This window comes from Oncorhynchus gorbuscha, linkage group LG09 (assembly GCF_021184085.1).
Source record: "Oncorhynchus gorbuscha isolate QuinsamMale2020 ecotype Even-year linkage group LG09, OgorEven_v1.0, whole genome shotgun sequence".
NCBI classification, from domain to species: domain Eukaryota; kingdom Metazoa; phylum Chordata; class Actinopteri; order Salmoniformes; family Salmonidae; genus Oncorhynchus; species Oncorhynchus gorbuscha.
The window spans coordinates 84211357-84224868 of NC_060181.1; the positions used below are offsets into that span (position 1 = coordinate 84211357).

At 41.8% G+C, this 13512-nt stretch overlaps 1 protein-coding gene across 4 annotated transcripts; it reads right to left on the minus strand.

Moving 5' to 3' along the window:
* Positions 1 to 650: 650 nt before the first annotated feature.
* On the minus strand, positions 651 to 13315 carry LOC124044182 (PHD finger protein 11-like). 4 transcript variants are annotated; one of them, XM_046363702.1, is made up of 16 exons: positions 13061 to 13315; positions 7194 to 7298; positions 6913 to 7046; positions 6410 to 6444; positions 6067 to 6152; positions 5641 to 5662; positions 5439 to 5521; positions 5292 to 5314; positions 5014 to 5084; positions 3881 to 3959; positions 3642 to 3667; positions 3489 to 3550; positions 2626 to 2692; positions 2129 to 2524; positions 1963 to 2034; positions 651 to 1846 (listed from the first exon to the last, which is right to left on the minus strand). In XM_046363702.1, the coding sequence occupies exons 1-16, from the start codon at positions 13178 to 13180 to the stop codon at positions 1770 to 1772; spliced, it is 1458 nt and encodes a 485-aa protein (XP_046219658.1). In that variant the 5' UTR covers positions 13181 to 13315; the 3' UTR covers positions 651 to 1769. The 4 variants fall into 4 exon arrangements, with proteins under 4 accessions (XP_046219658.1, XP_046219657.1, XP_046219656.1 ...); XM_046363701.1 differs by having other exon boundaries at positions 2626 to 2698; XM_046363700.1 differs by having other exon boundaries at positions 2626 to 2707; positions 5641 to 5653; positions 13061 to 13314.
* Positions 13316 to 13512: the final 197 nt, after the last annotated feature.

Below are 13512 nucleotides of genomic sequence, written 5' to 3' on the forward strand. Positions count from 1 at the left end.
GTCACTCATTGCTTCAAGCCACCCTCAGCAAACAGAGCAAACATACTACAAAGTCTGTTCCAGAACGTTGAAGAACGTTTTGGGGAAAGGATTCCTTCCGTACAAACCGTCACTCAACGCAGCAAACGTTTAATCCAACTGAAAACACCCCAGGTGAGGGTCAAAAAAATAAATAGTCATCTTGTTGATGTCCTTTCTTTTCACAATAGCCTAATAAAGGCAGACAATCTGAAACCATGCTAAAATAGTGCACTTGACATCCAGTAGTTTCCAAATGAACCGACATATGCAGCGTTTATCCTGGAACATGGTAACGTTGCCTTTGAAAGCTGCTTGTCTACAAACATGATTGAATTCCAATCAAAATATGAGCATGGATTGCATTGTGCTTGGACAGACAGCCCAACTTGTATATTTTTTCACATTTTCTTTAGGAATGTAGTAAAGTTGTAAAAAATATAAATAGTAAAGTTAAGATACCACAAAAAACTATGTAAGTACTTTAGACCATAGCTTACAGCATGATGTAATAGTGAGGGTGGAGGGCATAACATGCCGGTTGCCATGCAGAATGTTCATGGTTCAAATCCAAGTGTGGTGTTTATCACCTCAGAATAAGATGGAATAAGGGAACTCTAATCTGCCACAGACAAGTTTGGTTCTTCATTTATTACTGAATGAATAAAAAGTGTGCAAACATGTAACAGTGCAGTTAAAAGAAGTGGCTGAGCAATTAGACACATGCAAGTTGTTCCTACCCATAGGATTTAGGAATAACCCTAAACCCTAAACATGTAGATAAGAAGTTCTAGGTACAGAAGATGTTAAAAATTTCAGTCCGGGATATAAAAATGATTGAAATGAATGCTTTGAGGTACTACGCAATGCAACAATTTCACATACAAATATACACTGAGTATACTAAACATTTGGAACACAATATTGAGTTGCACCCCCTTTTGCTCTCAGAACAGCCTCAATTCATCAGGGCATGGACTCTACAAGGTGTCGGAAGAGTTTCACAGGGATGTGGGCCCATGTTGACTCCACAGTAGTGTAAAGCTGGCTGTCCTTTGGGTGGTTGACCATTCTTGATACACACGGGAAAGTGTTTTGAGTGTGAAAAACCCAGCAATGTTGCAGTTCTTGACACAAACCAGTATGATTGGCTGGCTGTCATTTGGGTGGTTACACTTTTAAAGGCACTTAAATCGTTTGCCATGTCCATTCACCCTCTGAATGGCACACATACACAAGCCATGTCACAAGGCTAAAACATCCTTCTTTAACCTGTCTCCTCCCCTTCATCTACACTGATTGAAGTGGATTTAACAAGTGACATCAATAAGGGATTATAGCTTTCACCTGGATAGTCTGTCATGGAAAGAGAAGGTGTTCTTAATGTTTTGTATACTTGCTATCAACACAATAGCAACAATTTTTGGGATCTATTCATAGAAATATATATTTATATAAAAATATATATTGTTTAAAGGTAAAACGGATTGTTACTGGCAAGCAAAATGGCAGCCTCTTGTTTCATAATTGGTTCTAAGTCTCGGAGTTTGAACATACAGTATAAACAACAACAGTACTTTTTGGGGGGGATTATAATATTGACAAGGTAAGAAAGTGGATCTACGTGAAAACTATTGTGAAATCAAATTCTCAATATGGCTGCATAATGCACCCCATAAAATCTTGTGATGCCAATGAACTGAATGAGGGAAGGTGGATTATGGGGGTTGTAGTTGATCTGGCAGGGCTGCTTATCTCTTCAGGGCTGACCTGGCATCCCTTATGGCTTCCGTAGCGCTCTGTAACTCCATTTGCTTCTTCTTAAACTCTGAACAAAGGGGGAGAATACATTCGATTTAGATTTCACAAGCTTTAAAATAATAAGCCTGAACATTCACACTATGAAAACTCCTGTACACCAATAATTAAACCACCAATTCTCACCTCTCTCTTGCTCTGAGAGCATCTGTGATAATTTTCCAGAAGCCTCCATCACTCTCAGAGAGAGATCATAATCTGAGAGCGAGAAACAAAGTCACTGATTCTGATAATATGCTCCCAACATGGATCCATTTGGTTTTATTTTATACAACCCAACCGTGCCACTCACCCTCCTGACTGGCCTTATCCGACAGGATCCTATTGGAGATGCTGACCATGTCAGAGAAGAAGGTGGTGAAGATGGACTGTGTACAGCCTGCTTTGTTACACCTTCTCCAGAACACTCTGCTGGCTGCAGAGTCAGAGCCAGAACCAATAGGTGAACCCAGGCCTCCGGGCCCAGCCAGGGGATGATTGGATACAGAGTGTGGAGAGGACACAGGGGTGAAACCGCAATCAGGCGGGACGGGTGAGACTGGTGGACTGGTACGAGTAGGTGTGTTGGTGACATTGAGTGGACCAGAGTGGACAGATGAGATGGGACCAAGTGTGAGAGAGCTGCCCTGTCGACCAGAGAGGACAGGTGAACCAGGACTAGCCGCAGAACACGGCTGAGAACTGCACACTGAGAGGAGAGAGAACAAAAAATGTCTGATTTATCAAAGCCTTTCCAAGACTAAACTGATAAGTAGGGATTAGTAAGGAGTGTAGAAGGTGAGTAGTTACCTGAGAGGTTTGTGTCCTGAGAGGGTTCTTCAGACACCACACACAGCTTCACAGGCAGCAACAGACTCTGAGACTCAGCATCCAGTATAGAGATACAGTAATGATCAAACCAATAGTTTAGGACCAGTATAGAGATACAGTAATGATCAAACCAATAGTTTAGGACCAGGATAGAGACACAGTAATGATCAAACCAATAGTTTAGGACCAGGATAGAGACACGGTAATGATCAAACCAATAGTTTAGGACCAGGATAGTGACACGGTAATGATCAAACCAATAGTTTAGGACCAGGATAGAGACACGGTAATGATCAAACCAATAGTTTAGGACCAGGATAGAGACACGGTAATGATCAAACCAATAGTTTAGGACCAGGATAGAGACACAGTAATGATCAAACCAATAGTTTAGGGCCAGGATAGAGACACAGTAATGATCAAACCAATAGTTTAGGGCCAGGATAGAGACACAGTAATGATCAAACCAATAGTTTAGGACCAGTATAGAGATACAGTAATGATCAAACCAATAGTTTAGGACCAGGATAGAGACACAGTAATGATCAAACCAATAGTTTAGGACCAGGATAGAGACACGGTAATGATCAAACCAATAGTTTAGGACCAGGATAGAGACACGGTAATGATCAAACCAATAGTTTAGGACCAGGATAGAGACACGGTAATGATCAAACCAATAGTTTAGGGCCAGGATAGAGACACGGTAATGATCAAACCAATAGTTTAGGGCCAGGATAGAGACACAGTAATGATCAAACCAATAGTTTAGGGCCAGGATAGAGACACAGTAATGCCACAGGAAGTGTTGGACAAGAATAGTCAAGAGTTGTGTAACTCACTGAGTCTATGACTGTATGGTCCCCATCGCTATCGTCTCTGTGTTCAGGTTCTGGCTGACATCCTGAGGAAAACCACAGTGGTTTTGTTATTATCAGGTTTGATATTAAACCTGCTGGCAATATGCTGTGTGCGTGTACCCTGACATGTTTTACCTCTGGTGAGAGCCTCAGCATGTTTTCTGGGATGTAAGAGAACAATGTTATTTTTCTAACATCACTGTACAATACAGAGGCAGGCAACTGTTATCTCCCTCCCCCCCTTCTAGAATATTTGGCCAACACAGGAACCGCCTCAACACTGAAAAGATAACATGTGTCATGATTGGGTTTTCATACCCATCAGACTAAACAGTAGTTTTATTGATACCAGACTGGAGCACCATCATCATTACCTGTGTTCAGAGAACACACTGTCTTCTAGATCAGACTCCAAAGGGGCTAACTCCATGTCAATTCCATTCACAACTCCGTCTGTAGCAGAACATACACAAATACTAATCAATGCAATGCATCACTCGTCTTTGTAAAAACTATATTATGTAAAATGTATGCACACATGACTGTAAGTCGCTTTGGATAAAAGCGTCTGCTAAATGGCATATATTATTATTATTATTATTATTATATTGAACAAAAATATAAATGCAACATGTAAAGTGTTTCTTGAGATAAAAGACCCTATAAATGTTCCATACGCACAAAAAGCTTATTTCTCTCATATTTCTTGCACACATTTATTACTGTCTGTAATAAAGCCCATCCCTGCTGTTGAGCATTTCTTTTTTGCCAAGATAATCCATCCAGCGGACAGGTGTGGTATATCAAGAAGCTGATTAAACAGCATGATCATTACACAGGTGCAGCTTGTGCTGGGGACAATAAAAGGCCACTAAAATGTGCAGTTTTGTCACAACACAATGTCACAGATGTCTCTGTAGCATTGTAGCAAGCGTCTCTGTAGCACTGTAGCATGTTTTGAGGGAGTGTGCAATTGGCACGCTGACTGCAGGAATGTCCACAAGAGCTGTTGCCAGAGAATTTAATGTTAATTCTCTACCATAAGCCCCCTCCAACGTCATTTTAGAGAATTAGTCAGTACATCCAACCGGCCTCACAACCTCAGCTCCCATGTAACCACGCCAGCCCAGGACCTCCACATCTGGCTTCATCACCTGTGGGATTGTTTGAGACCAGCCACCGGACAGCTGATGAAACTGAGGAGTATTTCTGTCTGTAATAAAGCCCTTTTGTGGGGAAAAACTCATTGTGATTGGCTGGCCTGGCTCCCCAGTGGGTGGGCCTATGGCCCAGGCCCACCCATGGCTACACCCCTGACCAGTCATGTGAAATCCATAGATTAGGGCCTAATGAACTTATTTCAATTGACTGATTTCCTCATATGAACTGTAACTCAGTAAAATGTTTGAAATGATTGTATGTTGCATTTACATTTTTGTTCAGTATAAATATAAATCGACAACAATCAAGATAATGAAAAGGGAGCCTACTGGAAAAATAAAGTAACCTGAGTTTGAGAAATCGTTCTGAATACTCTTGCTCCACTTTCTGGACTTTTTTGATGATTTCACTTCCGGTCTGTGACAGAAAAAGTAACAACTTGCACAGTGTTCAGAAAAATAGTGTCCAGAGAATTAAAGAGACATATTTACATATTTCACTTTTTGACAGCAAAGAATGTTAATAAATGTACATGCACTCAAAAAGCGAAACAGAACAGGGCAGGTCAGCATCAAAGAAACAGACCACCCAACTTCAACATGCATATATGAATTCCATACTTACGTGCTAGAGCAGCTCAACCGTCTCTGTTCCAACAGCAAAAGCAAAGAGATTACGGTTCACTATGATATTATCATATATGATTACATAAACATATTCCATGACTTTGTTAACTGAAGACACATCCATTCTCAACAGATAAATACACACCTTGGGTGTTTGTTTCTGCCGTCGTTTACTAGACATGTTGGAGTCACTATGGTAACATGAGGGTCCTGCCACTGCATCAAGTCCTTCACAATTGAAACATACATTTCTACATGATCAATCTGATCTTTAAACTACAGGGAAACGCAACCAAAGGAGAAGTCAAGTCTATGTTGATGTGAGTCAATGGAGACAAATGACTCACCTTTCAGCTCTTTCTGCAACGACTGTTGTTTATGCTTTTTACAATACAGCCTAAGTGACAAAGACAGACATGCCAGGCTCTCACAACTAAATAATAAAGCACTGTACTGACATTAATGATAGAAATTAAGGAGCAAATATGTTGTTTTGGAATGAAAAACGCCTCCTCATACTCACTTGACAATGCCACTGTCGACGTGCTCTAGACCGAGGCTTTCCTCTTTCCTCTCACAGACCAGACAAAACAGTTGGAAATGGGAACGGAAATTGATTCATTTATTTCTTTTTGCTTCTCAGAATTTAGCTGGATGATGTGGTTCAATGATGGTGACCAGGTAATCAGGCATATAAAGGCCTAGCTATTAACGATCCATTCCACAATGGTCCTGTATGTGTGTTATTACAGTACAGTCAGCGGAATACAGACCTTGGGTGACGTTTCTCCATTGTTGTTCATCGTTGTGTCTGTATCACCGTTGGTAGACAAAGCTCTACTCACTGTTTCATTGGTTGCTGTGTTGAGACAGAAACATCCCTCATTAACAATTGAAAGAAAAACCTCTAACTTCCAGCTTTTTGCTGCAACTGCCAGCTGGACCGGCAGTGGCTGCGTGTTTGTGTACAAAGACAGGAAGATTTGCCCTGATGGACGAATAGGTATTTAAATCAACTAAACACAACCAGAAGGATATTGGGATAAACAAATGCATTGATGTCTACTATAGTAACAGTTACTCTGGTAGCCTACAGGCATGAACCAGCCAACTCACCTGCTATCGGCAGATTATGCTTCAGACAGTACAACCTGTAAAACACAGAGCCAGTCATAGTTACCCATTTAATAACATGGTCATGACCTTTATCTACTTCCCCAGAGTCAGATGAACTCATGGATACCATGTTTATGTCTCTGTGTCCAGTATGAAGGAAGCTAGAGGTAGTTTCGCGCATCGCGCTAACCCTAGTATGCAACTTCCTTCCACCTGCACGCAGAGAGATACAAATGGCATCCACACGTTCATCTGACTCTGGGGAAGTAGATAATTATTGTTTATTTGTTTTGCTTTTTCATTTGGACACTTGAAAACAAGATGGTGCATCTCAAAATAATTCATCCTGCAAAATTTCAACTAAATAAAGAAAGGGCTTCATTGCCAAAATCCTGAAGCATCCCTTTAAGTTGCTAAGTGAGAACCACCTCTCATTTGCAATGAAGTTGAAAAATATATTTCCCAGTTGTTTAGAAAGAAAAGACGTTGTGCCTCGCACTTACGTAAACCTCTCTTCTGTGTGGTCATCGACGTTTTGGGCCCCATCTCGCACAGCGCAGGGGTAGTGGTAGGACTTCTTACAGCGCTTCACCTCACATCCCACCGTAGCACCCTTCTTCTTACATCTGTAACAAATCTGGGGAGGAGAAAAAGTACTGTAAGCAACAGTTTGTTTTGTAATGGCTACATTAGATTAAACTAAACATCATACATAACTAGTTGATCCGACGAAAACAGACTTAATTCCTTCAAACAACCAAAGGAAACAATAAAATAACCTCACCAGTCTGTTTCCCCTTTTCAACTCGTTAAGGACGTCTTCCACAGAGAAACCAAACAAGTCGTCAAACTCTGGCGAATTCTGGCAAATAATCCCGGATGAATACAGCTGCAATTCAGACAACACAGAGCAGAGAGTTAAAGGGGCAATCTAGGATTCAAACAACAATCTGGGATTATCATAGATGGTCAGTCCTTGCATCTATGAATTTGAGTGGTTACATAACACGTATATCTCCCCCCAAAATTCAAATAAAACACATAATAGGTCTAAATGTTAGGTAAACAATCAAATTCACAGAGCTGTGGATGGGAGGACTGACCATCCATGAGATCAACATTAGTTTTAACCACGTTTTGAAGCCATTCAGTGTTTGTTTACAATTACATTGTTTACAAACAAACAATGGATGTTATTTTTGGGCGACCATGCATGTTATTTTGGGGGTTCTGAGTGTGTATGATAGTTGTACTAAACTCATAAGGAATGCATGGCAGCGGGAAGATGTTTTGGGGTGGGGGATTTTCTCTCCGCTCTGCTGACAAGTATATTTTTCCCCTAATGCAGGGTTTCCAAACTCGGTCATAGTCGGTGATTTGAATCAGCTGTGTGGGGGCCCCAGGACCGAGTTTGGGAAGCTCTGGTCTAACCAAAACGACCTAGAAAAGCACTGTAATCGCTCAGCACAATTCATTTTTACATTTAACCTTTATTTAACTAGGCAAGACAGTTAAGCACAAATTCTTATTTAAAATGACAGCCTACCCCAGCCAAACCCTCCCCTAACCCGGGCGATGCTGGGCCAATTGTGCACTGCCCTATGAGACTCCCGATCACGGCCAGTTGTGATACTGCAAGGGATCAAACCCGGGTATGTAGCACTGAGATGCAGTGCCTGAGACCGCTATGCCACTGGGGAGCAGTTGGGGGACACCCAGGACTGAGTGTGGGGAAACCCTGGGGTAGACATAAATAGATTAGGAAATTACTATGAAATAATACAATGTTTCAAGTTTTATATATTACTTTGTTTTTATTTGATTACTTTATTATTTTGAATTCCTTAAAGTCATCTCATCTCTGCTCAGACAGTAGCAGCCAAACAGCTCTCCGTAGCCGATGTGAGCAAGACATTTAGCCAGGTCAACATTCCAAGGTCGCGGGGCCAGAAGGATTACCAGGATGTGTATTCAAAGAGCGGACCAACTGGCAAGTGTCTTCACTGACATGTTCAAACTCTCCCTGACTGAGTCTGTAATACCTACATGTTTCAAGAAGACCACCATAGTCCCTGTGCCCAAGAACGCCAAAGTAACCTGCTTAAATGACTACCGCCCCATCGCACTCACGTATATCACTAGCCACTTTAAACAATGCTACCTAATATAATGTTTACATACCCTACATTATTCATCTCATATGTATACGTATATACTGTACTCTATATCATCTACTGCATCTTTATGTAATACACATACAGTGCTTTGCGAAAGTATTCGGCCCCCTTGAACTTTGCGACCTTTTGCCACATTTCAGGCTTCAAACATAAAGATATAAAACTGTATTTTTTTGTGAAGAATCAACAACAAGTGGGACACAATCATGAAGTGGAACAACATTTATTGGATGTTTAAAACTTTTTTAACAAATCAAAAACTGAAAAATTGGGCGTGCAAAATTATTCAGCCTCCTTAAGTTAATACTTTGTAGCGCCAACTTTTGCTGCGATTACAGCTGTAAGTCGCTTGGGGTATGTCTCTATCAGTTTTGCACATCGAGAGACTGAATTTTTTCCCCATTCCTCCTTGCGAAACAGCTCGAGCTCAGTGAGGTTGGATGGAGAGCATTTGTGAACAGCAGTTTTCAGTTCTTTCCACAGATTCTCGATTGGATTCAGGTCTGGACTTTGACTTGGCCATTCTAACACCTGGATATGTTTATTTTTGAACCATTCAATTGTAGATTTTGCTATGTTTTGGATCATTGTCTTGTTGGAAGACAAATCTCCATCCCAGTCTCAGGTCTTTTGCAGACTCCATCAGGTTTTCTTCCAGAATGGTCCTGTATTTGGCTCCATCCATCTTCCCATCAATTTTAACCATCTTCCCTGTCCCTGCTGAAGAAAAGCAGGCCCAAACCATGATGCTGCCACCACTATGTTCGACAGTGGGGATGGTGCGTTCAGGGTGATGAGCTGTGTTGCTTTTACGCCAAACATAACGTTTTGCATTGTTGCCAAAAAGTTCCATTTTGGTTTCATCTGACCAGAGCACCTTCTTCCACATGTTTGGTGTGTCTCCCAGGTGGCTTGTGGCAAACTTTATCCATAAAAAGTGTTGTTTATCTTTAAGAAATGGCTTTCTTCTTGCCACTCTTCCATAAAGGCCAGATTTGTGAAATATACAACTGATTGTTGTCCTATGGACAGAGTCTCCCACCTCAGCTGTAGATCTCTGCAGTTCATCCAGAGTGATCATGGGCCTCTTGGCTGCATCTCTGATCAGTCTTCTCCTTGTATGAGCTGAAATTTTAGAGGGACGGCCAGGTCTTGGTAGATTTTCAGTGGTCTGATACTCCTTCCATTTCAATATTATCGCTTGCACAGTGCTCCTTGGGATGTTTAAAGCTTGGGAAATCTTTTTGTATCCAAATCCGGCTTTAAACTTCTTCACAACAGTATCTCTGACCTGCCTGGTGTGTTCCTTGTTCTTCATGATGCTCTCTGCGCTTTTAACGGACCTCTGAGACTATCACAGTGCAGGTGCATTTATACGGAGACTTGATTACACACAGGTGGATTGTATTTATCATCATTAGTCATTTAGGTCAACATTGGATCATTCAGAGATCCTCACTGAACTTCTGGAGAGTTTGCTGCACTGAAAGTAAAGGGGCTGAATAATTTTGCACGCCCAATTTTTCAGTTTTTGATTTGTTAAAAAAGTTTGAAATATCCAATAAATGTCGTTCCACTTCATGATTGTGTCCCACTTGTTGTTGATTCTTCACAAAAAATACAGTTTTATATCTTTATGTTTGAAGCCTGAAATGTGGCAAAAGGTCGCAAAGTTCAAGGGGGCCGAATACTTTCGCAAGGCACTGTATCACTAGCCACTTTAACTATGCCACTTTGTTTACATACTCATCTCATATGTATATACTGCACTCAATACCATCTACTGTATCATCACTCATTCATATATCTTTATGTACATATTCTTTATCCCCTTACACTTGTGTCTATAAGGTAGTAGTTTTGGAATTGTTAGCTAGATTACTTGTTGGTTATTACTGCATTGTCGGAACTAGAAGCACAAGCATTTCGCTACACTCGCATTAACATCTGCTAACCATGTGTATGTGACAAATACAATTTGATTTGTAGCCATGAAGTGCTTTGAAAGGCTGGTCATGGCTCACATCAACACCATCATCCCAGAAACCCTAGACCCACTCCAATTCGCATACCGCCCCAACAGATCCACAGATGACGCAATCTCAATTGTACTCCAAACTGCCCTTTCCCACCTGGACAAAAGGAACACCTATGTGTGAATCCTGTTTATTGACTATAGCTCAGCGTTCAACACCATAGTGCCCACAAAGCTCATGACTAAGATAAAGACCCTGGGACTGAACACCTCCCTCTGCAACTGGATCTTGGACTTCCTGACAGGCCGCACCCAGGTGGTAAGGGGAGGCAACAACACATCTGCCATGCTGATCCTCAGCACAGGGGCCCCTCAGGGGTGCGTGCTTAGTCCCCTCCTGTACTCCCTGTTCACCCACAACTGCGTGGCCAAGCACGAATCAAACACCATCATTAAGTTTGCTGACAACACAACGGTGGTAGGCCTGATCACCGACAACGATGAGACAGCCTATAGGCTGGAAGTGTGGTGCCAGGACAACAACCTCTCCCTCAATGTGAGCAAGACAAAAGAGCTAATCGTGGACAACAGAAAAAGGAGGGCCGAACAGGCCCCCATTAACATCAACAGGGCTGTAGTGGAGCAGGTCGAGAGCTTCAAGTTCCTTGGTGTCCACATCACCAACAAACTATCATGGTCAAAACACACCAAGACAGTCGTGAAGAGGGCACGACAATGTCTATTACCCCTCAGGAGACTGAAAACATTTGGCATGGGTCCTCAGATACTCAAAAAGTTCTACAGCTGCACCATTGAGGGCATCCTGACAGGTTGCATCTACACCTGGTATGTAAAACTGTTCAGCATCCGACCATAGGGCGCCTCAGAGGGTAGTGCGTACGGCCCAGTACATCACTGGGGCCAAGCTTCCTGACATCCAGGGCCTCTATGCTAGTCGGTGTCAGAGGAAAGACCAAATAAATGTTCGACTTCAGCCACCCAAGTGAAACTGTTCTCTCTGCTACTGCATGGCAAGCAGTACTGGAGCTCCAAGTCTAGGTCCAAAAGGCTCCTTCTACCTCCAAGCCATAAAACTGCTGAACAAATCATCAAATGGCCACCTGGACTATTTACATTGACACCACATTGACTCGGCACAGGTAACCCCTAAGGTTATATATAGCCTCGTTATTGTTTTACTTTAGTTTATTTTCTTAAATCTATTTTCTTGAAACTGCATTGTTGATTAAGAAGAGCTTTTAAGTATGCATTTCATGGTAAGGTACACTTGTTGTTTTTGGCGCATTTGACAAATTTGATTTGAACTTTCTCTGTACTCCCCATACTGTCCTGTAAATGGAATTCAAGTAATTTAATCGGCGTCCGTTACTTAGTTGTTTAATAACAACTAAATATGTCGGGTTAATCGTTCAGTATTACCCCCAAATAACTGGCCCACATCTCCAACCTAGCCAGGCCAGAGAAGACCTTTGCCTAGGGCTAACTGCATTTAGAATTTAAATGGGAAAGTAAACCACAAAGCCGTGCAGCCTATCAAACTTGTAAAGGTTGTCTCTTCTTAGTGGTCTCCTATCGTAACCAAGCCCAAATAGAGCCCGACCAAAAACAGTGCAGTATGAAGATGGGCTAAAACTGCTCCTCCAATAGAAAACCCTCGATCACACTCGTAGGTATTGTCATGGCGACGTTGTCTAGCAAAGGCATAACGGTCGTCTTGCGCATGTGCACGCTGTCAAATCAAAGGGACTCCTTCGATATTAAGTTTAAAAAATATATATTTTTACAAAAATTAAAATGGGCTTTAGGATTGAGAAGTTTGCGGAACTTACCGGTTTAGGAAGGCAATTGGGTGTGTTAGTAAATTCACTATAGAGTGCGCTCTGGTCGTTCGTAAAGAGCTTTCGTTCAGTGCGCACACATATTTAGTTGTTATTAACTCTAGAGTTTTTATTTATTTATTTCACCTTTATTTAACCAGGTAAACTAGTTGAGAACGAGTTCTCATTTACAACTGCGACCTGGCCAAGATAAAGCATAGCAGTGTGAACTGACAACACAGAGTTACACATGGAGTAAACAATTAACAAGTCAATAACATAGTAGAAAAAGAAAGAAAAAAAGAGTCTATATACATTGTGTGCAAAAGGCATGAGGAGATAGGCGAATAATTACAATTTTGCAGAGTGAATTTCCTAACACACCCAATTGCCTTCCGAAACCGGCAAGTTCCGCTAACGTTCCCGGAGCTCTCGCGATGTTGCATCTCTGGGTTGAGAAACCCTGCGGCCCCACTGTCCACCATAGCTTGTTCGCTCAGTGTTTCCCAAACTCGGTCCTCTGGCCCCCAAGGGGTGCACGCCCTAACACTACACAGCCGATTCAAATATTGATGATTATCAGCACCACAATCTTCAACCAAAGCAAAATTATCCGTGTAGTTTCAATAACAGGTCGCAGCAATAGAGCTTTTAACCTTACCAAGCAGTTCTGATGAGCGGTGATAGAACCTTTCGTTGATAACGGTCCAGTTGTCCGATTTTCCTCGGACGTTAGACAAAGTACGCATTGGACTTTCTTGCCATGTTGATCGGTACCCATCCTGCAGGTGTTCGTGTATTATCTTTCGCAACAACTTCCCCCAAATCAGAAAATTGTTCGCGCCAACCTCCGCCAGTCTGCCACTAAGAAATTCCGTGTTGGCATCCGGTTTCGCTTCTTCAGAAATGTTGTGAGGCAAGTCTCGGCGTGGTTTTACTTTCATTCTACTTGGGGGGTGCAAGAGGGCATTGTGCATTGCCATCAGTAAACGGCAGGGATCGTCAACTAATACTTAACAAAAATAAACGCAACAATTAAGTTAATGAGGAAATCAGTCTATTGAAATAAATTAGGTCCTAATCTATGGATTTCACATGACTGGGAATACAGGT